Source organism: Pan troglodytes, chromosome 2, assembly GCF_028858775.2.
Source record: "Pan troglodytes isolate AG18354 chromosome 2, NHGRI_mPanTro3-v2.0_pri, whole genome shotgun sequence".
Taxonomy (NCBI): Eukaryota; Metazoa; Chordata; class Mammalia; order Primates; family Hominidae; genus Pan; species Pan troglodytes.
The window spans coordinates 104,695,623-104,722,671 of NC_086015.1; the positions used below are offsets into that span (position 1 = coordinate 104,695,623).

At 38.0% G+C, this 27,049-nt stretch overlaps 1 protein-coding gene across 25 annotated transcripts in view; it reads right to left on the minus strand.

The window, feature by feature from the left end:
- SENP7 (SUMO specific peptidase 7) overlaps positions 1–27,049 on the minus strand; it is a 199,069-nt gene that overhangs the window by 46,582 nt on the left and 125,438 nt on the right. For all 25 annotated transcript variants that reach the window (XR_010155284.1, XR_008547289.2, XM_001146469.6 and 22 more), the window contains one exon: positions 1,283–1,401. Coding sequence is in view for 23 of the 25 variants with exons in the window: in XM_001146469.6 (XP_001146469.2) it covers positions 1,283–1,401 (119 nt within the window). In the remaining 2 variants the exon portion in view is untranslated. The remainder of the gene's footprint in view (positions 1–1,282; positions 1,402–27,049) is intronic.

The following is a 27,049-nucleotide window of genomic DNA, read 5'->3' on the forward strand; positions in this document are numbered from 1 at the left end:
AAATGTTTTTCATTATACACTGACAGTGACTAATTGGAAGCTTGTCTGTACAAAGTCACAGCACATTCTCCAAAGACTGCCTTTATAAGAGTTTCAGCTGGTTTCTTGTACAAATAAAAGTTATTACTCTAGTTTCATTTTAAATTTTTTTCTATTAAAAAGGCTACTAAAAAGAATCTTTAAATAGCTGTGCTCCAAATGAAGTGTAATGAATTTTTGCACAGCATCATCAAAAGATTTTTTTGTATTGTGAATAACTTATGAAATCACTCAAAAATAAAACAGTGGCCAAGCGCGGTGGCTCATGCCTATAATCCCAGCATTTTGGGAAGCCGAGGCAGGCAGATCACTGGAGCCCAGGAGTTTGAGACCAGCCTGGGCAACATGGCAAGACCTTGTCTCTGCAAAATACAAAAAATTAGCCAGGCGTGGTGGTGCATGACTATAGTCTCAACTACTCGGGAGGCTGATGTGGGAGGATCACTTGAGCCCAGGAGGTAGAGGCTGAAGTGGGCTGTGATCATGTGTGATCATGCCACTGTACTCCAGCCTGGGTGACAGAGTGAGGCCCTGTCTTAAAAAGAAAAAGAAAAAGAGAAAAGCAAGAAAGAAAGCAAGCAACAAAGAGACTTCAACAACATTTGAAGCTATCAATAATCCAACAGACCCCTAAAGCTGTTAGTTTCACAAATAAATAATGTAGTAAAATTGTTTTTCTTCAAGTATCAGTAAAATATTTTTAATTCTTGAAAGAGAGGCAAAAAAGAAAAAGAAGTTGAATCATAAATCCTATATGCAAGGAGGCCTACAAAAAATTTTCACAAGTCTAGGAAGTATTTACCTTCAAATTTGCTAATAGTGGCTTGTTTGGCATCCTCCTGAAGTTGAGAGAAATTCTAATGAATAGAGAATGTATTTCATGGTAGGCAAATAGACAGTGATTAGCTAATAATAAAAACCCAGTTAGCAGTAACATTAATATCCATGGAAACAACACTTAGAAACAGCTAAATTAACATAACTTCATAGCTATATCCAAGTCTCCCCAAAGAAGAAAAAAATATATTAAAATTTAACTTTTGGGATTAGTAAATAAATCTAGAAATGAGTACTACGCTACATAAAGAGTAGGTTTAGCAATTTTATTTGTGTTGCCAAATAATCTCCCTTTACTTTCACATATCCTTTCAAAGTAAAATAAAATAATTTATTTATAACAAAAATTATTATTAATACAATAAGAAAAAATTCAAATTCCAACAGTTTTCTAAGGTTCACAAACCTTCAGGCTGAGTATCAGATATTAAAAGAGAAATGCCATCATCCTTTCTTCGTTTTTCTTTATTGTGCGCAGCCTGCTTTGCAGAATTGTCATCTACTGTCTTACTTCGTTGTGAGCCCCTGCAAAAGAGAACTGTATTATACTCAATTCTAATAAAGCCCAAATGAATTTAGAAGCCAACTAGCATGTATTTAAAAATCCAACACATTACAAACACAGTCCCACATGGCAGACTATAATATCTGGGTAGTAAAAAAAATATTGAACTCAGATTTAAGAAATAAGTTATCCTCCCTTTTCTACCTTTAAATTCCCCATGTGTGTTTAGGGGGAAAAAAATTAGATATCAAATTGGAGGATTGTGTACATGCAAAATGAGCAAAAGAGTAATACTATACAAGTATTAAATAAGTTAGGTTTAAAAAGTAAAATTCCAAGGACACAAGTACCTCAATAATTAAACCTATGTATAGTCAAACAATTATAAGCCAAAGCTGAATGTTAATATATTTCAAGCGTGGTTCATATACCAAAAGTATGGTAACAAATTTTCAGTAGTATGTGGTAATAAATTTTACCTACAGAGAAAATAATTTAAAGTCTAAGGTACTGGTAAAATAACAAATTTTGGAATGATAGTCACAATGCTACTACTAATAAAAATTTAGAAATATAAAACATACTATAATGTATAAGTGCATACATATGAAACAAAATATAAAAACTTAGACTGGAAGGATTCAAGCCTATTTGGGTAGTAGATAACTCTAAAGAGGGAGAGTATTAGAATCAGGGAATATAAAATAAATAAGTTTTCAACTTTCTATAATACTTCTTTAAAAACAAATTTAAATCTGAAAAAAATAGGAATTATATTGGTTAAATCTGAGTGATATGTATTGGCATATTATTCTCTATACTTATGTACATATTTGAAGTATTTCATAATTTTAAAATATATAAATTATTTACAACTAAGGCAACTAGTATAAGTCAAAAACAAGGACTATAAAGACCAATTACACGTAATGCTTCCTTGTTTTGAGAGAATTATTTGGAAGGCTAAAAATGACTTATAAATTAAAAAAAGCTACAGTATCCAAACATCACCAGTGTAGCGTCATAGTTAAAGAAAGGGTTATTGCTGCTATTACACTGCTCATTTTCATATTTACTTTGGTAAAATTTTCTTTATTTTCAGATTGGAAATTAAAAGGCCAAAATAATCAAAATCGTAAGGGTGAGCCAATTTCACTTGCAAAGAGGTTCTGACTGAGTCAAATCATTCCACTCCTCAACCCTCAAGAATCATTCTTGAAGAATAAGGGCATCTAAGCAAATTTATACCATAGAATTTTGTTTACTGAAAATGAAAACCAAAAGAGAAGTCAAAAAAAATTTGTCCTCCCTGAAAGAATTATCACTACAGGCACTATAAACAAAAATAAAATGTGACCTAAAAGACGATCTAAAAAGATGCTTAGGTACTTATGTTTCCCCTGATATAAGAAGCAAACAGTGTAACAGTCCTTGTTTTTCTAGCACAACGAACACTGAAAAACAAAATAAGATTTCACATGTAAATCACATTAAAAGTTATATGGTTGTAGAAAAAAGACTTTATAATAGAGGATTTTCTTGACTAAATGCTAAGCATTAAGTAGTTGGCATGAAACCAAAAATAAAAACGAGTAAGTATTTTCAAAAGGTAATGTCATATGATTCAAATGCACATACAGTGAAGCCAAACACATCTGTAATATAATCTCAATCCAAATAACAGTTTTTTGCAGAATATGACAATCTGGTTCTAAACTGTACATGGTGGAAAGTCACGTGTTTAAAGATAAGGACAGCTTATTCCTTATCTTAACAGTGTTCAAACACTGTTAGCTTCCATCCTCTTATAAGAAAAGGAAATGAATGGACTGGAAACACCCAAGTTCCTGAACAAGAAATATAAATATTCACATTATTCAAGTTAACAAGTAAATGTAATAAAAGCTCAAAATAAATATTTTCCAATGCAACAAAATTCTAAGAATTTTTTTAAATAGCCAAGCAAATATACTTTAAAATTATAAAAATGTAAATAGTGTGGTACTAGAATAAAGAGAGACATATCGACCATAGAAATAGGAAACAGAACCCAGGAACAAACTTTCAAATATATGCTCAAAAGATTTTTGACAAGGATGCTGAAACCATTCAATAGGGAAGGGACAGTCTTTTCAATAAAGGGTGCTGTGAACATAGGATAGTCATACGCAAAAGGAAGAAGTTGGACAGTTATCTAACACCATCTACAAAAATTAACTCAAAGTGGATCAAACACCTAAATATAAGGCAGAAAACTATAAAACTCTTAGAAGAATGCATAGGGGAAATCTTTATGACATTAGATTTGGCAGTGATTTCTTTGATATAACAACAAAAACACAGTCAACAACAAAGATAAATTGGAGTTCGTTAAAATTAAAAACTTATGGCTGGGCATGGTAGTTGACGCCTGTAATCCCAGCTACTTGAGAGGCTGAGGAGTGAGGATTGCTTGAGGCCAGGAGTTCAAGAACAGCCTGGGGAACATAATGAAACCCCACCCACACACACACACACAAAATTTAATAATTAGCTGGGCATGATGGTATGCCCCTGTAGTCTTAGCTACTCAGGAAGCTGAGGGGAGAATCACTTGATCCCAGGAGTTCAAGGAGGCAGCTACAATTGTGCCACTGTACTCCAGCCTGGGCAATAGAATGAGGCTCTGTCTCAAAAAAAAAAAAATAAAAATAAAAAATTTTTGTTTATCAAAGGACACTAGTGAAAAGACAACCCACAGAATGGGAGAAAATATCTGCAAACCACATATATATTAAAGGATTAATACTGATAATAATAAAGACCTCCTACAGCTCAACAACAAAAAATAAATAACAATTAAAAAATGGGCAAAGTATTTGAAGAGATGTTTCTCCAAAGACATACAAATGGCCAATTAGCATGAAAAGATGTTCAACGTCACTAATTACTAAGGAAATGCAAGCCCAAACAACAACATACCATTTCACACAGATTAGGACAGAGTAATTTTAAAAAAAAATTTTTTTTTCATTAAAAAAAAATTAAACATTGGCAAAAATGTAGAAAAATTGGAACCTCTGTACATTGTTGGTGGGAATGTTCAACAGTGCAGTCACTGTGGAATGGTTTGGTGGTTCCTCAAAAAGCTAAATAGAGAACTGCGATATAAGAAGCTAAACACAGGCCGAGCACAGTGGCTCACGCCTGTAATCCCAGCACTTTGGGAGGCTGAGGCGGGCGGATCACCTGAGGTCAAGAGTTCGAGACCAGCCTTTCCAACACGGAGAAACTCCGTCTCTACTACTAATACAAAAATTAGCCAGACGTGGTGGCGCACGCCTGTAATCCCAGCTACTCAGAGGCTGAGGCATGAGAATCGCTTGAACCCGGGAGGCAGAGATTGCGGTGAGCCAAGATCATGCCATTGCACTCCAGCCTGGCCAACAAGAGCGAAATTCCATCTCAAAAAAAAAAAAAAAGAAGAAGAAGCTAAACACATAATCACAAAGTTACCAAGCAATCCCACTCCTAGGTATATACCCAAAGGAATTGAAAGCAGGGACACGAACAGATTCTTGTACTCCACTGTTCACTGTAGCACACTATTCACAATAGCCAAAAAGTGAAAACAACCTTAGGGTCCATCAAGAAATGAAAAGAAAAACAAAATGTGGTATATTCATACAATAAAACATTATTGGGCCATAAAAAGGAATGAACTTGTGATAAATGCTACATGAATGAACTTTGAACACATTATGCTAAGTAAACTCAGCCAAACACAAAAGGACAAATATTGTGTGATTCCACTTAAAGAGGTAACTAAAATAGACAAATTCACAGAGACAGAAAGTAGATTAGAGGCTACTAGGGGATTAGGAGAGGGGAGAATGGGGAATTATTATTTAATGGTAACACAGTTTCTGCTTGAGATGAAAAAGTTGTGATAATGGTTGCACAGCAATATGGATGAACTTTGAGGACATTATGCTAAGAAAAAATAAGCCACTAACTAAAAGACAAATACTGATATTCCATTCATATGATGACATATTTAGAATAGTCAAATTCATACAGGCAGAAAGTAGAATGGTGATTGCCAGGGACTGGAAGAAGGGAAAAATGGGGAGTTAGAGTTTAATAGATACAGAGTTTCAGTTTGGGAAGAAGGAAAAAGTCCTGGAAAAGAATGGTGGCGATGGCTGCACAAATATGTGACTGTACTTAATGGCAGTGAAGTGTACACTTAAAAATGGTTAAAATGGCAATTTTTAGGTTACTGATATTCTATTACAATCTTTAAAATACAAAAAGGTATTAAAATGTACAATAAATGAAGGGAATAGGAGAACTAGTTCTACTAATTTCATAATAAAACATAATACAGAGTAACATCAACAAGTAAAGTATAGTACTACAGACTAGTATATAAGAAATGGCTGGCAAACAGCAAAAAAACCAAACACCGCATGTTCTCACTCATAGGTGGGAATTGAACAATGAGAACACATGGACACAGGAAGGGGAACATCACACTCTGGGGACTGTTGTGGGGTGGGGGGAGCGGGGAGGGATAGCATTAGGAGATACACCTAATGTTAAATGACGAGTTAATGGGTGCAGCACACCAACATGGCACATGTATACATATGTAACAAACCTGCACGTTGTGCACATGTACCCTAAAACTTAAAGTATAATTTAAAAAATGCAAAAAGAAAAAAAACAGAAGAATTTGAAACAAAGCTGGGAAACAAAGCTTTCAAATTCAGTTGTAGTGGACTAACTGGGTAACAACAGAGAAAAAAAAGAATTCAGAACTACATCCAATACTCTAAGGTAAAATGAACTATCATATGCTAATGATTAAAAGTTGTAAGTTTTTTTTAAACAACCATCAGAAGAAAAACACTATATTTATTAGCCTTGTGGAAGAAGAATTTCTTGAGAATGGAAGTAAAGAAATTATAGAGAAAAATATGATCGGATTCAACCACATACATGGTAAACTTTTAATAAATGATAAACTAAGAGCATCAAAATAAAAAAGAGAAATTAAACCCAAAACTGCATCAAACGAAGTGCAATACACAGGAGTTCCCAGTCCAACATGAAAGGAGCTTGGAAGTTATCTATTCTAACGGGTAAAACTGAAAAATCAACAACTCTTCCTGGACGTGACAGAAAAGTGAAGTCACAGGATGAATGGCTGCCCCCAAAATGGGAGAAAGACAGCCAGGTGAATACAGAGAATCGCAACTTACTAAAGCAAAAACCCACAAGCAGAAACAGTCCCAGTAACTACTATTGGAGTATGAAGACCTAAACTGCAATTGACAAATTGCTGAGGGTTCAGTGTACATAAGTCTAAGAGTTAAAAATCCCAGAGGACTTAGTCATAAAGGGGGTCGCACACTTTTGTGAGTTTTATCTCCAGGAGTTCAACCAGGTTCTCACAGTGAATATCAGAAAAATCCCCTCATGGTTCAGCAGAGGAAGGTAAACGTTTTCAAATATATCAGAGCATTCTGTTCTTAACAAGGCCTGCCCTCAAGAAAAACTATTTCACCAGAGCCTAAACTATGAGTTATTTTTTAGAGCCTAATCAAGCAGGGGAAATAAAAAATACCCAACTCTAGCTCCGTCTAGCATTCTGTGTGAGGAAAAGCAAGGAAAATACAATATTCCAAGACCATCTAGCTTTCCATGTGGGAGAAGGGAAATATCTAACTTCATTATATTCCAGGTATGCTGTTGCACCAAAGCGTTCAGAAGAGAATGAGAAGCACTTGTAAAGTTAACAGGCCAAGGACAAAGGCTCACTAACCCATTTATGCCTGAGGTTGCAATTTTTTGAATTTTTGCAATCACAGCTTGGTGATAACCTTTAGCAGTAGGATATAAATAACTTCCACATGCGTAGCGTTCCAGTAATAGAACACTAAGCACAAACGGGTTAAAAGACTGAAACCTAACAGGGCTACAGAATGCTTTTCTTCCTCTCACATCTTACCACCACATTCCTAAAGGTCTATTTACAGTAGTTGCTTTTATCTAGTACATCATGTCCAACTATCCAAAAAAAACAAAAAACAAAAAGAAAATTAAAAGCCACACTAAAAGAAAAAAAACCACAGCTTGACAACAAGTATCAGAACCAGAACCAGACATGTCAGAGATGTTGAATTATCAGATTAGGAATTTAAAACAAATATGATCAACAGATAAAGTATACAGCACATAAGCATTTATGGGCAATGTTAGCAGAGAGAAAGTGTAATGAAGAATGAAAAAGAAATACTAAAGATCAAAACACTGTAACAGAAATGAACAATGCCTTGGATGGGCTCACTAGTAGACAGGATATGGAAAAGGAAAGAATCTCTGAACTTGAGTATATAGAAATAGAAAATTCCAACACAGGAAAGCAAAGAGAAAAAAAGACTAAAAAAAACTGTAACAGAATATTGAAGAAATGTGGGACAACTACAATAGGTGTAGCATAGGCATAATGGGAATATCATAAGAAGAAGAAAGAGGTAAAGAAACAGAGGAAAAATGCAAAGCAATAATGCATGAGAATTTCCCCAAATTAATGTCAGACACCAAATCACAGACTGGCAAGTTCAGAGAACACCAAAGAGAATAAATGCCCAAAAAATAACACCTAGGCATATCATATTAAACTGCAAAAAAATCAAAGATTTAAAAACAGTTAATAAAATCCAGAAAAAAATAAGCCCTTAACTATAGAAAAACAAAGACAAGAAGTGTATCTCATTTCTCAGAAACCATGCAAGTAAGAACACTGTGGAGTGAAATCTTTTAAGTGTTCAGAGAAAAAAAACCTACCAATAAATAAATAAAGTACAAAGTTGCAGGATTAATACTCTCTGATTTCAAAACTTTCTGTAAAGCTATGGTAATCAAAACAGTGTGGTACTAGTATAAAAACAGACACATAAACCAACAGAACAGAATAGAGATCCCAGAAATAAACCCTCAAATACATGGTCAAATGATTTTCAACAAGGGTACCAAGACCATTCAATGAGGAAAGGGCAGCCTTTTCAACAAATGATGCTGGAAAAACTGAATAGCCACATGCAAAACGATGAATCTGTACCCTTACCTAACACCATATACAATAATTAACACAAAATGGATCAGAGACCTAAGCATAAGGCATAAAGCTGTTTTGAAAATTCTTGGAAGAAAACATAGGGGAAAATCTTCACATTAGATTTGTTAACATTTCTGGATATGACAACAAAAGTACAGTCAACTAAAGAAACAGATTAAGTAGACTTCATCAGAGTAAAAAGGCAACCCACAGAATGAGATGAAATATTTGCAAATCCCATATCTATTAAGGGATCAGTATCCAGAATATATAAAGAAATCCTACAACTTACAAAAAAAATCCAATTCAAAAGCAGGCAAAGTACTTGAATAAACATTTCTCTAAAGAAGACATATAAATGGCCAACAACACGAAAAGATGTTCAATATCACTACTCATTAGGAAAATGAAAATCAAAATCACAATGAGATACCACCTCACATGCATTAGGATGGTTATTATCAAAAAAACGAAAACAAGTATTGGCGAGATATGGAGTAACTGGAACCCTTGTGCACTGCTGGTGGCAATGTAACATGGTGCAGCCACTATGAATAATAGTATGATGTTTCCTCAAAAAGCTAAAAATATATTGCCATATGATCCAGCACTTCCACTTCTGGATATATACCCAAAAGAACTTAAAGGAGAGATACAAACACACACTGAACACCCATGTTCATAATGGCATTATACACAATAGCCAAAATGTAGAAGCAACACCACTATCTATCAACAGATGAATAGAACAAAATTTAGTTGATACATAAAATGGAATATAGTCAGCCTTAAAAAGGAAGAACATTCTGACACACGCTGCAACACAGATGAACTTTTAAGACACTATGCTAAGTGAGATAAGTCAGTTAGCAAAGCACAAATACTGTGATTCCATTTATTTAAGGTACTTAGGGTCATGAAATCATAGAAACAGAAAGTACAATGGTGGCTGTCAGGGTTTAGGGGGAGAGAGGAATGAGGAGTTCCTGTTTCACAGATACAGAGTTTCAGTTTGGTAAAAATGAAAAAAATTCTGAAAATGAATGGTGGTAATGGTTGTACAATAATGTGAATGTACTTAAAATAGATTAAAGTCTCTATTATTCAAAATGAGAACACAGATACTAATTAACTTTGGACTTTGATAGGTCTATCAAGTATATTATAATTTATAGAAAACTATTTAAAAATAGAAAGAGTCTAAATCTTCTAAAACGTAAAGCAAACCACCCCCCCCCCGACACACACACACACAAAACAAAACATAACTAATTTTTAAAATACAAGAATGGGTGGGGCACAGTGGTGCACACCTATAGTGTGCTACTTCGAAGGCTGACTTGAGGCCAGGAGTTCAAGGCTGTAGTGCACTATAATCATGCCTGTAAATAGCCACTGCACTCCAGCCTGGGCAACATAGCAAGACCTATCTCTAAAAAAAAAAAAAAAAATACAAGAAAGGAAAAAAAGTCAAGCAGACCAAATAAAAAGCATAAAGAAAAATAGTAGTATAAAATATAAACAGACTATGCCTTATAGTTAAAAATAAATGTAGACTGAATGTAAAAAGAGAAATATCCAGATACATACTATTTACTGGCAACACATATAAAATGAAAATGTCCAAAGGAGCATTGTTCATGACAGAAAAAAAACTGGATACAATCCAAACTCCATCAATAAAAAGTAGGTAGATCTATTTTTAATATTAATACAATAAATACGTAAGTAAAACTGGATGATCTCTAGCTCTATGCATCAACATGAATGAATCTCACAAAAATGTTAGGCAAAAAAAATGCATGCCATGTAACACATATTGTTCAGTAACCTGAATCATTTTTCTAAAGTTCACAATTATATAAAACTTAAAATTCAGAAAAGTGGTTAATTCTAAGGCAAATGCATGGGAATGGGACAGAATGGGCAAAGTGGGGAACACAGAAGGCTTCGGTGATACTGATAATAGTCTATTTTTTAATAGAAGGTGAACATTTGGGTGTTTATTTTAACATTATGTTTTTTAACTTAAATGCATCTGATATATATCAGACCTGTGTTATAGTTCTACCTCTGCCACTTAATCTCTTTGAACCTCAAAAAGTTTCCACATTTATAAAATAGAAATATTAATTGCTCTCCTATCTATCTCATAGGCCTACAGTAAAGATTAATATCAAAATAGGATAATGTGAAATGAATAAAAATAACACCATTTTTCATGATTATAATCATTTAATCCAGAAAAATATTTAGATGAAAGCATATCAAAATATTATCAATGCTTACTATTGAGGAATGGATTATGGGTAATATCAATTTCATACTTTTCTATATATCTTTTAATATAAATATGCATTATTGTTCAAATTAGGAAAAAGTTTAAATGTTTACATAAATTACATATAGATAATAATGAAATATTATTTTGAAAAGACTGATAACCATATAATGCAAATGTTCAAGAGTTAACCATGCAAATGAGTATCATTATTAGTAATTTTATTCAAAACTGACTAATGTTTCTAGCATAAAGGAGTTGAACTTAGGATATATGTACTATTTGTATCAGTGTTTTTCAAAGTGCTAGTCAGAAGAAAATGTATGACATAAAACAGAAGAGAAATTTTAAGTTAACAGGGGAAAATGATCTCAAAATAGAGTATCTTCTTTATTGTTTATGTGGATTATTGTCATTACCAAATTACCAAAGGAAAGCTTAAAAAGAAAATCAACTGACATGAATATAGGAAACTATGACAGAGTTGGAATACATTAATAAAAATGAAACCTCCTCCACTTCCATTTAAAAGCTTTGGGCTCCCTCTGTTGGAAGTCTATATTAGAGTCTTGCAATTTAAAATAGCAATTTGATCCCTTTCACTCAAGGCTAATTACCAATCCCTGCTGAGTGGCTAGCTACAATAAAACCTTTATTACTTTTGTAAAACATAATTTTATGAAATATTTTTCTTCTTTTTTTTATTTTTAGGTACAGGTTCTCACTCTGTCAGCCATGCTGGAGTGCAGTGGCTTGATCATCGCTCATTGTAACCTCTAACTCCTGGGCTCAAGCGACCTTCCAGCTTCAGCTTTCTTAGTAGATAGGACTACAGGCACACAGTACTGCACCTGACTAATTCTTTTTTTAAAAGTTTTTTTGTAGAGACAGGGTCTTGCTATGCTTCCCAGGCTGATCTTGAACTCCTGACCTCAAGCCATCCTCCTATCTTGGCCTCCCAAAGCACTGAGATTACAGGTATGAGTCACCACACCCAAGCCTATTTTCTAATACAATTCGGTATATATTATTTGGAAATTAAATTAGACTTCTTTACATTAGCAGTTATAAAATATTTCTAAAAATCCCAATGGGAAGTAAAATTTAAAAATACTAAAACATTCTGCTCAGTCTGACCTAAAAGGGAGTTCTTAATAAATATTTATAATGGAAGGGCAAAAAAAGAATCAGAACTTCAATTAGGAAAGTAATCTACAGACTTGTTCAGGAACTGATAGCTCATCTAAAGCAGTACAAATGAGAACAGTAGCTGGCTGACTTATCTCCATATTTGGGGTTAAAGAGGTCTTGCCAGGGATAAGCCAAAACACAGGAGTTAAACACTAACATATTTTGCAAAATAAACTAAAAGTCTTCTATATCGAAGATACTATAAAGAAAGTGTAGTATAGCAAACTTGTAAAACAATTTACAATACATATTACAAAGAGTCAATACCTTTAATGAGAGTTTTTAAAATGAATAAGAGATGAGCACCCTAATAAGGACAAATGCTAACAGAAACTCATATAAGAAATTTTTTAAAACATATTCACTAAAAATGATTAAGTTTGGATAATTGTCCCTGACCAAATCTCATGGTGAATTATATCCCCATGCTGGAGGTGAGGCCTGGTGAGAGGTGTTTAGGTCATGGGAGCAGATCCTTCACGGCTTGGTGCCGTCTTCATGATAAGTGAGTGAGTTCTTGCTATATCTGGTTAAGAGTGTGTAGCAGCCTCCCCACTCTTTCTCTTGCTCCTGCTTTCACCATGTGATGTGCCTGCTCCCCCTTTGCTTTCCACTGATGGCAGCAGCAGCAGCCCATCTGGAGCAGCTGCTGCAAAGAGGCCAGCTGCAGTCGGGGAGGCACAGCCGGGACTGCAAATTCCACAGAGCTGGTGGGAGCTGGGAACAGGCAGAAGCCCCACCCCGCTTCCAAGTTGGAGGGGCGGGAGTCCTGCCTTCCCCAGCACTGCTGCAGCCACATAGCCACAGCTGCAAACCTGGGCATTCCTGTACTCTAAGGAGCCCAGGAAGGCCCCCATGCCCCCACACACTCAGAAGTGTCTGCTCCCACTGCCCAGCCTCTCCACTCTCAGTGCCCACTCCAATTCTAGAGCAAAGTTGAGGCCAAGGCGAGGCGCTGTCACAACCTGGCCAGGTGTACACATGCTCGGGTACACGCCAGCCCCCTGCCACCTCAGCCCCCTCTGGACTTTGGGGACCAATGAGCACAGGAGGGAAGGGGATGCTGAGGGCAGCTCAGTGTGGGCCTGCAGGCACCCCTCAGCATGAACTGCCTGGGCACTAGGGATAGGAGGTTGATGGCAGTGGGAGGCAGACCAGCTCCTGGGCAGAAAGGGGAGTGTCCCCAGTGAAGCCCCTCCTTCAGGCCTGGGACAGCCTGAAGTCTGGGGCCCAGGCTCCCAGTTCCGTGGACCAGAGTGACAACTTATGGTGCTTTCTCCAGGCTGAGCCATGGCTGCCTATGGACCAATAAGCATGCACTTCCTACCCTCCAAAGCCCATAAAAACCCCTGGACTCAGCCAGACTTGGGCAGATATCAGGACTACCTGCCTGCAGAGAGAAGCTACCCACTGTGGGTCCCCTCTCAGCTGAGAGCTGTATACTCGACAGGACCTGCCTGCAAATAGGAGCTATCCACTTCGGGTCTCCTGAGAGCTGTACTGTCACTCAATAAAACACCACTTTACCTTACTCACCCTCCAGTTGTCCACGTACCTAATTCTTCCTGAACACAGGACAAGAATTCAGGACCTGCCAAGTGGCAGGACTGGAAGAGCTATAATACAAACAGGGCTAAAAAGGGTGCTACACACTCTTGCCACGTTGCGGGCGACTAGAAGAAGAGAAGACAGAAGGAAAGAAGAGCTGTGGCCCTTAAGGGAGCCCACCTAAGAGTTCCCCTAGCCAGGGCTGTGACACCCTCTTTGGGGCTCTGCAGTTCCTGGTGTCTCCAAGCTTCTGGGCACCACCTCAATCCCCAGTGCCAGCAGTGGAAGCCACTTGCAGTACGACTGGTCCAACTGCAGTCTTGTGGGAAGCCAGCACCCGTGCCAGCACCTGGAGCTGCCCGTCCCGCCACAGCCAACATGCCTGGCTGTGCACAGTGGCCAGACCCAGCACTCACTCGCTCACACACCCCTCGCCACTCTGCACCTGGCTCCCCGTTGGCAGGTATGGAATCCGGGCCAGTAGTGGGAGCCAAGCACAGCCTGCCAGGCCAAGTGGGCAGAACAAGCCCAGCAGACCCAAGTAAAACTCAGGCAAAGAGGTCACCAGCTGGCGAAGCAACACCACAAGGATCCTGTGACATCACCACGATTGTAAGCTTCCTGAGGTCTCCCCAGAAGCAGATGCTGCTATGCTTCCTGTACAGTCTGTAGAACTGTGAGCCTATTAAACCTCATTTCTTACATACTACCCAGTATTGGGTATTTCACTTATAGCAGTGCAAGAATGGCCTAATACAAAAAATAAAAGACGAATGAAATGAAGACAATTTAATGAAAACAATTATATATTTTTGCCTACGGCTTATCAAAAAAAGTTTAATCGTAACACCTAATCTTGTTAGAGTATAACACATTCAAACTGAAAGGATTTACTAGAATAAATATATGGAGATGTGTGTGTATGCATGTGTGTGTGTATATATACAGTATATATATATGTGCCACTTACTGAAGCATTGACATATAGACAAAAAAAATACCTTGAATGTCTTCTCATGAGGAATTACACATAAGTAAATGAAGTGAACACTCCCCACAACCTCAAAGCCCACCCTCAGACCCCACCCAAGGACAAGGATGACCACTACAGCAGATTTTGGCAAAAGGCAGGGGCTAAATCTGCCACATTTAGGAGATTAAACAGTGCTCAGTCCAGCTTCAAAGCCTACACCAAGGCCCCACATAGGCAAGAGTCTAACGTCAACTATGCATTTTTACTTAGCAAAGCAGGTGGTCCTATCCATCTGATGGGCAACTCCACCTAAACTTAGGGCCTCTCCTGCAACCCCGTCCAACTGCTGAACTCAAATAGCAGTATCACACAGCCAGAGAATACATCTTGTGACCCTCTCCATCTAAGACAATTACACTACCATCCAGAGCTCAAATGCATTGCAGAGCTCCTCCAGTGCTCTCAGTCGATAGCAAAGCCCAGTCAGCTGACCTACCCAAACTCAGAGCAAAGGCAGCAGCCAGTCATCTAGAGAACCCAACAGCAAACTCTGTCTACCAAGGATCATTACCAGCTGACACATCTAGAATTATAAGCCAGACTAAATGGAGAAGGTCCATCTCTGCCAAAACTGTAAAAACTAAAAAAGGTAGCTCTCCTCAAATGAGCAGACAACAAGACAAGGACACAAGGATCAGAAAAATCAGGATATCAAGACACCTCCAAAATAAAATGAGCAAAGCCGCTAACAACAGGACCTTGAAGAAAGATCTGTGAAAGGACAGATAGGAAATACAGAATAATCCTCTTAAAGAACGTCAGTGAACTACAAGAATACATGGATAAAAAAAAAATTAATGAGGGGGCTTCAAGAGGCTGACTAGAGGTATCTGGCACTTGCCTCCTCCACAATTAAGAACCAAAACAGCTGTTAGATAACCACCTATCAAATAGAGCTCCTAAAAAATAACACTGTAATTCAGCAGAGAACTGACAGGGAATCTCTCAGGCACAGAAAAAGGGAAATGAAGCAATTGTCCTGGCTAAGATGCACTCAGAGCCAGGATAGACTCCTTGCTGTGAAGAAAAGGTAAGCAAGAAATCCCCGGAAGTCCATGTTCCACTGAAGACTCTTGTAATCCTAGGTAAAGGAGAGCCCCTTGGCCCTGGCAGGACCTGAGACTAATATGGGGGCTGCCTGGAGTCCACATAACTGCACTGTTCAATAGGGAGAGATCATGCTGGATCCCACACATCCCCTGAGACTCAAGCAGCTGCAACGCAGCACCATTTTGAGAGCCTAGTGACCAACAGAGGACATCATGCCCTGAGGCCCAACAGCCCCTCTATTTCCACATCCCTGAAGGCCTGCTAACATTCTCCAAATCCACCTAGAAGGCTGCAGCATTACAAGGTTGGCTGGAACCAGTAGTGTGGCCAGATCCCCAGCACTCTAGCCCAGACAGTATCCTGCGTGCCAGAAAACAAGTAGTGCAATGCTCCAGGAAGGTTGCCCCCAGGACAAAAGGAGTCAAAGCATGTTCTCCCAAAGCCTGAGAGGTGCCTGCCTAGGCACTAACAGCAACCCAGCTCCCTCCAGGGGCAGAGCTGCTACAACATCTGCACACATCTTCAGAGGGTCTGGGGACCAGCCTTCCCAGCTGACATCCCAGGCTCCCAGAATAAGTGTCTCCTACCTGCTGCAGGCACTAGCACATGCCATACAGGGGCCTAAAAATAGGCAAGCCCTGCCAACGCCACCAATGTTGGCACCCAAGTACATCAGCTGGGAGCCTGGGAATCAATGGACCCTAACAACTGCTGCTGCTGGCACCCATGTGCACCATACAGGGGACTGAGTACATGCCTTCCCTGGCCACTGCCACCATCACCAGGGCCTGAGTGCATGGTTCAGGGACCTGGGAAGCAACCAGCCCTACCCAATGCAGCCGGTGCCCACATGCACAATCAGAGAGCATAAGACTAGGTCAGCCCTGCTCACTGCCACCATTAGCACATGAATGTGCTGTCCAGGGATTAAAAAAATCAACCCACCACACCAACTACCACCAGTACCAGCACATACCATTGAGAGGCCTGACAACAGGCCTACCCCACCCACCAACATCACAGGCAGCATGAGCCATTCTGGGGCCTGAAAACAGGCCCACCCCACCCACCAATACCACTGCTGGCACCCAAGTGCACTGTCAACACGTCTAAGGATTAACCCAACCCACCCATTATGGCCAGAGCCTTGCACACACCACTGGGGAGCCTGACTAGAGACCTGCCCCCTCACAACTTCTGCTGGCGGCACCCACACACATCATTCAGGGACCTGGGGCCTTCCCTGCCCACCACTGCTGGTGTCCACAGAGCCATCATGACCACCATTGCCAGCACCACAGTGCGCCATCCAGAGGCCTGGGAAATGACACACCCAGGTTGCCACAGCCACTGCCTGTGCACTCCATCAGGGAGCATGAGGACAGGTACTTCCTGCCAGCCACCACTTAAGTCATTACCCCCATGATTCTTCCGGGAGCCTGAAAATCAACCTGCCCCATCTGTAACCATCTGCACACACCATCAGTGGGGCTAGAGGACAAGTCCATCTTACCCACTGCCATCACTGCCAATGAGCACATGTATTGTCAGGGGGACTAGGGATCAACTAGGGAGCACACCACCAATGGCTCCTGCACATGGCTTCTGGCGGACTGAGTACAAGCCTACCTGACATGCACTGTCTGGGAGCCTAGGCATAGGCCCACCCAGCCTGCTGGCAGTTCCTGCAGATGCCTCCTGGAAGTTCGGGGACTGGCTAGCCCAGCCACCACAGACACCCACTTGTGCAGTGCTTAAAGAATAAGGATTGACCAGTCACAGCTACTACCATCACCAATGCCACTCACACATCACAAAAGTCTATGAACCACCACTGCCACCATGACACCTGAGCAAGACCACCTGAAGGCCCAAGAACTGGCCCACCAGGACCTGCCACCACCAGCACAACTGTTAGAAGCCTGGGGGTCCAAGGACCAGCACATCCAGCCTGCCACCACCACCACAGGTATCTAAGGGCCAGCTTGCTTGGAGTCTCCATCTCAGCAGAGCCTCACCACAGCCTCCACTAACAACAAAAACCTAAGCCACTGAGGAACACAGACACCACTGACGTTGATTATAGCCAAAAAAATTATACACAGACTGCACCATAATGCCCATCCAGACAGAATCAAAGCCATAGCATCTTACTCAAGCAACACTATATATACACATCTACAGGAAAAAGTTTCCCTACAAAAGCTAATACATAAAATTGGAAGAAATAACTGTTCAACCAGATGTGCAGATATCAATGTAAGAACATAAGAAACATGAAAAAGGAAACATGACATGTACAAAGGAATATAATAATTCTCCAATAACATATTTCAATGAAAAGGAAATCCATAAAATATCTGAAAAAGAATTCAAAATAATGATTTTTTTAAACTGAGAGAGATAGAACACAAATATATAATATGAAGAAATTAGGAAAACAATTCAGGATCTGAAGGGGAAATTCAGGAAATAAATAGATATCAAGAAAAAAAAAAAAAGAACTAAACAGAAATCCTGGAACTTAAGAATCCAATTAATGAAACAAAAAATACAATCAAAAGCTTCAACAATAGACTAGACCAAGAAGAATTTCTGAACTTGAAGACAGATCTTCTGAAAAAACAGACACATAAAAATAGAAAAAAAGAATTAAAAAATGAAGAAAGCCTACATGACATATAAGACACCATAAAATGACCAAATATTCCATTCAATGTCCCAGAAGGCAAAGAGAAAAAACAAAGGGATAGAAAACATACTTCAAGAAATAATAGCTGAAAACTTCCCCAGTTGAGCAAAAGATTTATTTTTATTATTTTATTTTTAATTTTTACTTTTTTAGAGGTGGGGTCTCCCTCAGCCACCCAAGCTAGAGTAGAGTGGTGCAATCCTAGCTCACTGCAGCCTTGAACTCCTGGGCTCAAGCAATCCTCCCACCTCAGCCTTCAAATCTAGCAACAGATTTAGACATACAGACACAGGAAATACAGAGATCCTCAAATAGATACAATACAAAGGTCTTCTCCGCAGCACATCATGGTCAAACTACCAAGTCAGAGACAACAAGAAAATTCTAAGAACAGCAAAAGAAACATGTCTAGACACTTATAAGAGAATCTCCATCAAACAAACAGCAGATTTCTCCACAGAAAACATGCAGGCCAGAAGAGAATGAGATGATATATTCAAAGTACTAAAAGAAAAAGAAACTGCCAGCCAAGGATACCATATCTAGCAAAGTTATCCTTCATAAATGAGTAAGAGTTTTTCCCAGACAAGCAAAAGCTGAGGGAACTCTTCACCACTAGACAGGCCCTACTTACATTAAATGCTTAAGAAAATCCTACACCCAGAAGCAAAATGGCACTATCTAAAATAAAGAACATACCTAAAAGTACAAAACTAACTGTTGAACAGATATACAAATGAAAATGACAAAGGAGTTGAACACTGTCACTACAGAAAACCACCAAACTGAAGTGATAAATGATAAAAGTGGAAGAAAGAAAAAAAGGATATACAAAACACCCAGAAAACAATTTACAAAATGCAGGAGTTAAGTCCTCATCTATTAATAATAGCCTGAATGTAAAGGAATTAAATTGCCAACTTGAAATATATGAGCCAGGCACAGTGGCTCATGCTTGTAATCCCAGCACTTTGGGAGGCTGAGGCGGGTGGATCACCTGAGGTCAGGAGTTAGAGACCAGCCTGACCAATATGGTGAAACCCCATCTCTACTAAAAATACAAAAATTAGCCAGGCATGGTGGTGGGCATCTGTAGTCCCAGCTACTTGGGAGTCTGAGACAGGAGAACTGCTTGAACCTGGGAGGCGGAGGTTGCAGTGAGTTGAGATTGTGCCACTGCACTCTAGCTTGGGCAACAGAGTGAGACTCTGTCTCAAAAAAAAAAAAACAAAAAAAAAAACAAAAAAAAAAACAGAAAGACATGAACTGGCTGAATCCATTTTTTTAAAATGACCCAACTGTATGCTCCCTACTCACGTCACCTATAAAGACATACATTGACCGAAAAAAAAAAAAAAACATTCCACACAAATGGAAACCAAAAGCATGCAAGAGCAGCTATACATACATCAAACTTTAAGACTGCTTTCGGTTTCCATTTGCAAATTTTAAGTCATGCTTTTGGTTTCCATTTGTAGACTTTTAAGTCAAAAACTGTAAAAAAAAGACAAAGAACTACATTATATAATGATAAAGAGATAAGCTAAGAGGATATAATTCCAAATATACATGCACTTAATATTAGAGAACACAGAAATATAAAGCAAATATTATTAGATCTAAAAGAAGAGACAGACTCCAATACAAAAATAATGGGGGATTTCAACACCCTACTCTCAGCAGTGGACAGATCATCAAGACAGAAATTGAACAACAAAGTATCAGACTTAATCTACACTATTGATCAAATGGGCCTAACAGACATTTACAAAACATTTCACCCATGGCTGCAGAATATACATTCTTCTCATCAGCATATGGAACATTCTCCAGGATAGACCATATGTTAAGACACAAAACAAATCTCAATAACTTTTTAAAAATCAAAATCATATCAACTATCTTCTGAGACTGCAATGAAATAAAACTAGAAATCAGTAACAAAGGAACTTTAGAAACTGCACATGGAACTTAAACAACATGCTCCTGAAGAACCACTGGATCAAGGGAAAAAAATAAAAAAGAAATTTTAAAAGTATTAAAACAAATGAAAACAGAAATACAGCATACCATAACATATGGGATCCAGCAAAAGCAGTGCTAAGAGGGAAATTTATAGCAGTAAACACCTAAATCAAAAAGTAGAAAGATTTCAAATAAACAACCAAATGATGCATCTCAAAAAACTAGAAAAGCAATAACAAACTAAACCCAAAATTAGTAGAAACAAAAAGATAATAAAGTCATAGAAGAACTAAATGAAATATAGTAAGAAAAATTAAAAGGATCAACATAATGAAAAATTGTTTTTTAAAGACAAAAATCACTGGCTACACCAACCAAGATTAAAAAAAAAAACAAGAAAGAACACCGAAATAAATACAATCAGAAACAAAAAAAGGAGGCATTAAAACTGATACCACAGAAATACAAAGAATAATCAGAGGATATTATGAACAAGTATATGCCAGCAAACTGGAAAATCTCAAGGAAACTGAAAAATTCCTAGAGACATACAACCTACAAGATTGAATCAGGAAGAAAGAGAAAACCTGAACATACCAGTAACAAGCAACAAGATCAAAGCAGTAATAAAAGGTCTATCAACAAAGAAAAGCCCAGGACTGGATGGTTTTATTGCTGAATTCTATCAATCTTATAGAGAGGAACTAACACCAATTCTTCTCAAACCACTCCAAACAACTTAAGAGGAGGAAATTTTATCTAACTCATTCTACAAGGCCAGCACTACCCTGATAACAAAACTATACAAGGACATGAGAAAAAAAGTTCAGGCCAATATGAGCAACACAGATGCAAAAATCCTCAACAGAATACTAGCAAACAGAATCCAGCCACACATCAAAAAAGATAATGCACCATGATCCAGTGAGATTTATCTCAGGGATGCAAGACACACACAAATCAATAATTGTGATACCTCATATTAGAACGAAGGGCAAAAACCATGTGATCACCTCAACAGATGCAAAAAAAGCATTTGATAATATTCAATATCCCCCCATGATAAAAACCCTCAAAATAACAGGCACAGAAGTAACACACTGCAACATGATTAAGGCCCTATATGACAAATCCACAGCCAAATTATACTGATTGAATAAAATCTGGAAGCCTTTCCTCAAAGAACTGGAACAAGACAAGGATGCCCACCTTCACGACTCTTATTCAGCACAGTCCTAGAAGTCCTATCCAGAGCAATTAGGTAAGAGAAAGAAAGAAAGGGCATCCAAATTAGAAAAGAGGTAGTCAAAGTATCCCTCTTTCCAGATGACATGACCATACATATAGAAAAACCTAAATACTCCATGCAAAAACTCCATCCAAAAACTAATAAATTCATTTAAATTGCAGGACACTGAATCAACATAGAAAAATCAGTAGCATATACCAGCAACGAACTAGCTGGAAAAAAAATTAAGTAATTCCACTTAGAATAGCTACAGAATAAAATAACTACGAATAAATTTAACCATAGAGTTGAAAGATCTCTAAATTGGAAACTACAAAACACCAATGAAAGAAATTAAAGAGGACATAAACAAATGGAAAGATATCCCAAGCTCATGGATTAGAACTAATAGTGTTAAAATGACCATACTTCCCAAAGCAATCTACAAATAAAATGCAATCCCAATCAAAATGCCAATGATATTCTTCCTAGAAACAGAAAAACCAATCCAAAAATTCACATGGAACCACAAAAGACACCAAATAACCAAAGCAATACTGAGCAAAAAGAACAATGCTGGAGGCATCACACTATCTGACTTCAAAATATATTACAAAGCTGTAGTAACCAAAACAGCATGACATTGGTATAAAAACAGCTGGGTGTGGTGGTACACATCTGTAGTCCCAGGAGGCTGAGGAGGGAAGATTGCTTGAAGTCAGGAGTTCAAGGGTACAGTGAACTATGATCATGGACTGCACTACAGTCTGGATGACAAAGCAAGACCCCGTCTCTTTAAAAAACAAATACATAGACCAATGGAACAGAATAGAAAACCCAGAAATAAATCCCCATATTTAGAGCCAATTGACTTTCAACAAAGGCACCAAGAACATATACTGCAAAAGGATACCCTCTTCAATAAATGTTGCTGGAAAAACTAAATACCCATATGCAGAAGAATGAAACTATACCCCTATTTCTCACCATATACAAAAATCTACTCAAAATGGGTTAAAAATTTAACCATAAGACCTGAAAATGTAAAATTTCCAAAACAGGGGAATAACTATATGACATTGGTCTGAGCAATGATTTTTTAGATTTCACCCAAAAAGCACAGGTAACAAAAGCAAAAAACAGACAAAAGGGATTACATCAAAATTAAAAGCTTTTGTACAACCAATGAAATCATTTTCAGAGTGGAGAGACAACCTATAGATTGGGAGATAGTCACAAATCATACATCTCACTAGGGATACGTACATATCTAAAATATGTAAGGAAACTCAAACAACTCTATAAAAAGAAAACAAATAATCCAATTTAAAAAATGGGTAACAGAATGAATAGACATTTATCAAAAGAAAATATACAAATGTCCAATAGACATATGAAAAAATGCTCAACTTCACTAATTGGGGAAATATAAATGTCTTAGTCTGTTTCGTGTTGCTGTAACTGAATACCTGAGACCAGGTAATACAATATAATGAATAGAAATTTATTTAGCTCACAGCTAATCAAGCTGAAAAGTTTGAGACTGGGTGGCTACATCTGGCAGCTTCTAGTGAGGGCTTCCTGCTCTTCATAGCATGGTAGAAAAGTGTAAGAGGAAGCAGAAGTGTGCAAAAAGACTAAATAGGACAAACAGGTTTATAACAACTCATTCTCACGGGTACATATGGTATTTGGTACATGCACAGAATGTGTAATGATCAAGTCAAATTATCTGGGGTATCCATCACCTCAAGTATTTATCATTTCCATGTGTTGGGAACATTTCAATTCCTCTCTTCTAGCTATTTTAAAATATACAATGCACTACAGTCACCCTACTCTGCTACTGGATATTAAAACATATTATTTCTATCTAACTATATAGTAGCCATTAACCAAATTCTCTCCATTGCCCCCCACCACACATACACTTCCCAGCCTCTAGTGTTTATAATTCTACTCTCTGCCTCTATGAGATCAACTTATTTAAGCTCTCACATGTGAGAGAGAACATCCAACATTTATCTTTCTGTGCCTGTCTTATTTCATATAATGACCTCTAGTTCTATCCATGTTGCTGCACATGACAGGATTTCATTCTTTTTTATGGCTGAATGGTATTCCATTGTGTATACAGACACCGTATTTTCATTATCCACTGATGGGACACTTAAGTTGATTCTGTATCTTTGCTATGGTGAATAGTACTGCAAAAAAACATGGTAGGTGCATGTATCTCTTTGGTATATTGACTTCCTTTCCTTTAGATAAATACCAGTAGCAGGACTACTGGATTGTACAGTGGTTCTATTTTTATGTTTCTTTTTAAATTTTTTTTTTTTTTGAGACGGAGTCTGGCTCTGTCGCCCAGGCTGGAGTGCAGTGGCACAATCTCGGCTCCCTGTAAGCTCCGCCTCCCAGGTTCACGCCATTCTCCTGCCTCAGCCTCCCGAGTAGCTGGGACTTCTTTTTAAAATTTGTTTGTTTTTTTTCTTTTTTGTTTCTTTTTTTTAATCTATTTTAGTTTTCTGATAAATCTCCATACTGCTTTCCATAATAGTTACACCAATTTACATTCCCACCAACAGTGTATGAGAGTTCCCTCTTCTCCACATCCTTGCCAACATCTGCTATTCTTTGTCTTTCTAACCGCCATTCTAGCTGAGGTAAGATGATATCTCATTGTAGTTTTGATTTGCTTTTCCCTTACACTTAGCAATGCTGAGCACTGTTCACATACCTGTTTGTCATTTGTATGTCTTTTTTTGAGAAATGTCTTTTTATGTCACTTGCACACTTTTTAGTGGGATTATTTGTTTATTTTTACTGTTGAGTTGTTTGGATTCCTCATATATTCTGGGTATCAGTCCCTTCTTGGATGAATAGTTTACAAACATTTTCTCCCATTCTGGAAGTTGTCTCTTTACTCTGTTGATGGGTTGGCTCCTTAGCTGTGCAGAAGCCATTCAGCTTAATATAGTCTCATTTATGTATTTTTTGTTGTTGCCTGTGTGAGGTCTAAGTCAAAAAATCTTTGCCTAGACCAATGTCCAGAAGCATGTCCCCTATGTTTTCTTCCAGTAGTTTTATAGTTTCAGGTCTTACGCTTAAAGTATTTAATTTATCTTGGGTTGATTTTTTATATGTGGTGAGAGATAGGGGTCTAGTTTCACTCTTCTGCATATTTTCCCAGGATCACTATTGAAGAGGGTGTCCTTTCCCCAGTGTATGTTCTTGGCACCTTTTGCTGAAAATCAGCTGGCTGTAAATATATGGATTTATGTATAGGTTCTCTGTTCTGTTCCATTGGCCTATGGGTCTGTTTTTATACCATGCTGTTTTGGTTACTATAGCCTTGTAATATATTTTGAAGTCAGGTAGTGTAATGCCTCCAGTTTTATTCTTTTCACTCAGGACTGCTTTGGCTATTTGGGCTCTTTTTTAATTCCATATGATCTTAGGGTTAAGATTAACAAATTCATCTTAAGGGAAGAAAGAACTAAAGCTTGGTTTAAGGAGTTCAGTATTTGCTAAATTAAATGGGGAGGCTAACAAAGCCATAACAATTGCTTTGGCAGCAATGGTGATGACGATAAGTGGACTCAGGAACACATGTTGGCACCCTCATTGTAGAAGATTTCAGTAACATCAACTATAGTAATATCCTTTAATAATACTTCTGATATCAGCACCAATAAGAGAGACACAAAAATAATGACTAACTTTTAATAATCACCTGCTAACTTCCTGGCATTATACTTGGGACTTTACATGGATCATCTCCTTAAATCTGCACACTAACCCAATAAGGTGTGTATTATTATCCCTGCTTTAAAGACAGGGTAAGAAACCTGTCCAAGGTAAGTCAGTGTATTAGCAGTATAGCTAATATCTTAATCCAGATGTCTGGCTCCAAAGTTCATGCTTATTCCAAATACACGAATCAAATAAAATTGTCACTAAGAGAATTAATTTTCAAGGTCCACATCAAAATCACCTGGAAATTCCACATCTATTTAGAAAGGATTTAAAGGAGAGCTAGTGTTCCCACTGAATAGTTTTGGGGAATGACCAGAAATATTATACCTATTAATATTATTAAACCTTAGCCCCAGAATGGCATAAAGGCAGAAGCGTACAGATTACAATTTGATTGTTTCATACAATCTTCAAAAGTGTGATTTTTCTTAACAACATAAATGTGCACTGACATCATCTGAGTTCCATGGGCAATGGCACATCATAAGTTTTTTCTTTTAATCTTTTTCTTTTTTTTTTTTTTGCTCATCATTTGACTTAAAGCTCAATCATCACAACTTTTTCTCCAACAGAAAGTACCTTCAATAATATTTTCATTTATTTTATGGGCACAAAGAATTCTCAGAAGTGAGATTTAAAAGAAAAGAAAAAGAACATTTTTGTGACGTACATAGGGCATTCAAAATTACTTCTCTGTTTACAACTCAGAAAACTGAATTTTACATTAAATGACATACGCATTAATCCAAGAGCAAAAAATTTAGTATACATTGAGCTAAGTCCTAGGTATAAATGCAAATAAGACACAATACCTCTTCTCCTCAAGGAGCTCATGGTATAGCAGAGGAGGTGGAAATAAACAGCTATACTGCAACGTGGATAGGTACTTTTGTTGTTGTTGTTGTTGTTGTTTGTGTGTTTTTTGAGATGAAATTTCGCTCTTGTTGCCCAGGCTGGAGTGCAATGGTGCGGTCTCAGCTTACTGCAACCTCCACCTCCTGGGTTCAAGCAATTCTCCTGCCTCAGCCTCCCGAGTGGTTGGGATTATAGGCCCCTGCCACCACGCCCAGCTAATTTTGTATTTTCAGTAGAGACAAGGTTTCGCCATGTTGGTCAGGCTGGCCTCGAACTCCTGACCTCAGATGATCCACCCGCCTCGGCCTCCCAAAGTGCTGGGATTACAGGCGTGAGCCACCATACCCGGCTGTTGTTTTTGAGACACAGTCTTGCCCTGTCACCCAGACTAGGATGCAGTGGCTATCATAGCTCACTGCAATCTTGAACTCCTGGGCTCAAGCGATCCTCCCACCTCAGCCTCCCAAGTAGCTGAGACTACAAGCATGCACCATCACATCTGGCTCATTTTTTTCATTTTTAGCAGAAACAAGATCTCACTATGCCTCCTAGGCTAGTCTTGAACTCCTCGCCTCAAGTGATCCTCGTGCCTCAGCCTCCCAAAGGGCTAGGATTATAGGCATGAGCCACTTGATAGATACATAGGCATGAGCCACTTGATAGATACATTACTAATTTCCCCAATTACACATTAAATTTAGTAACTGAATAATGCCACTGAAATTCTCATTTTGGGGGGAAGACTTAGCAAGAGACCTAATAAAGTATAAAGTTAAAATTGTCATTACTGATTCACTAAGTAGAACCTAGGTGAAAATATTTTCCAAAAGAAGAAAAATTCAAGAATTCATAGAAAATAAAGAGTTTTAAATAATAAAATTTGTTGTAGATATTTAAAAAGGCAACTATAAGTACTATTTAATGTAATTAGGCTTACAATAGAAATACAAACCAGAAGTTA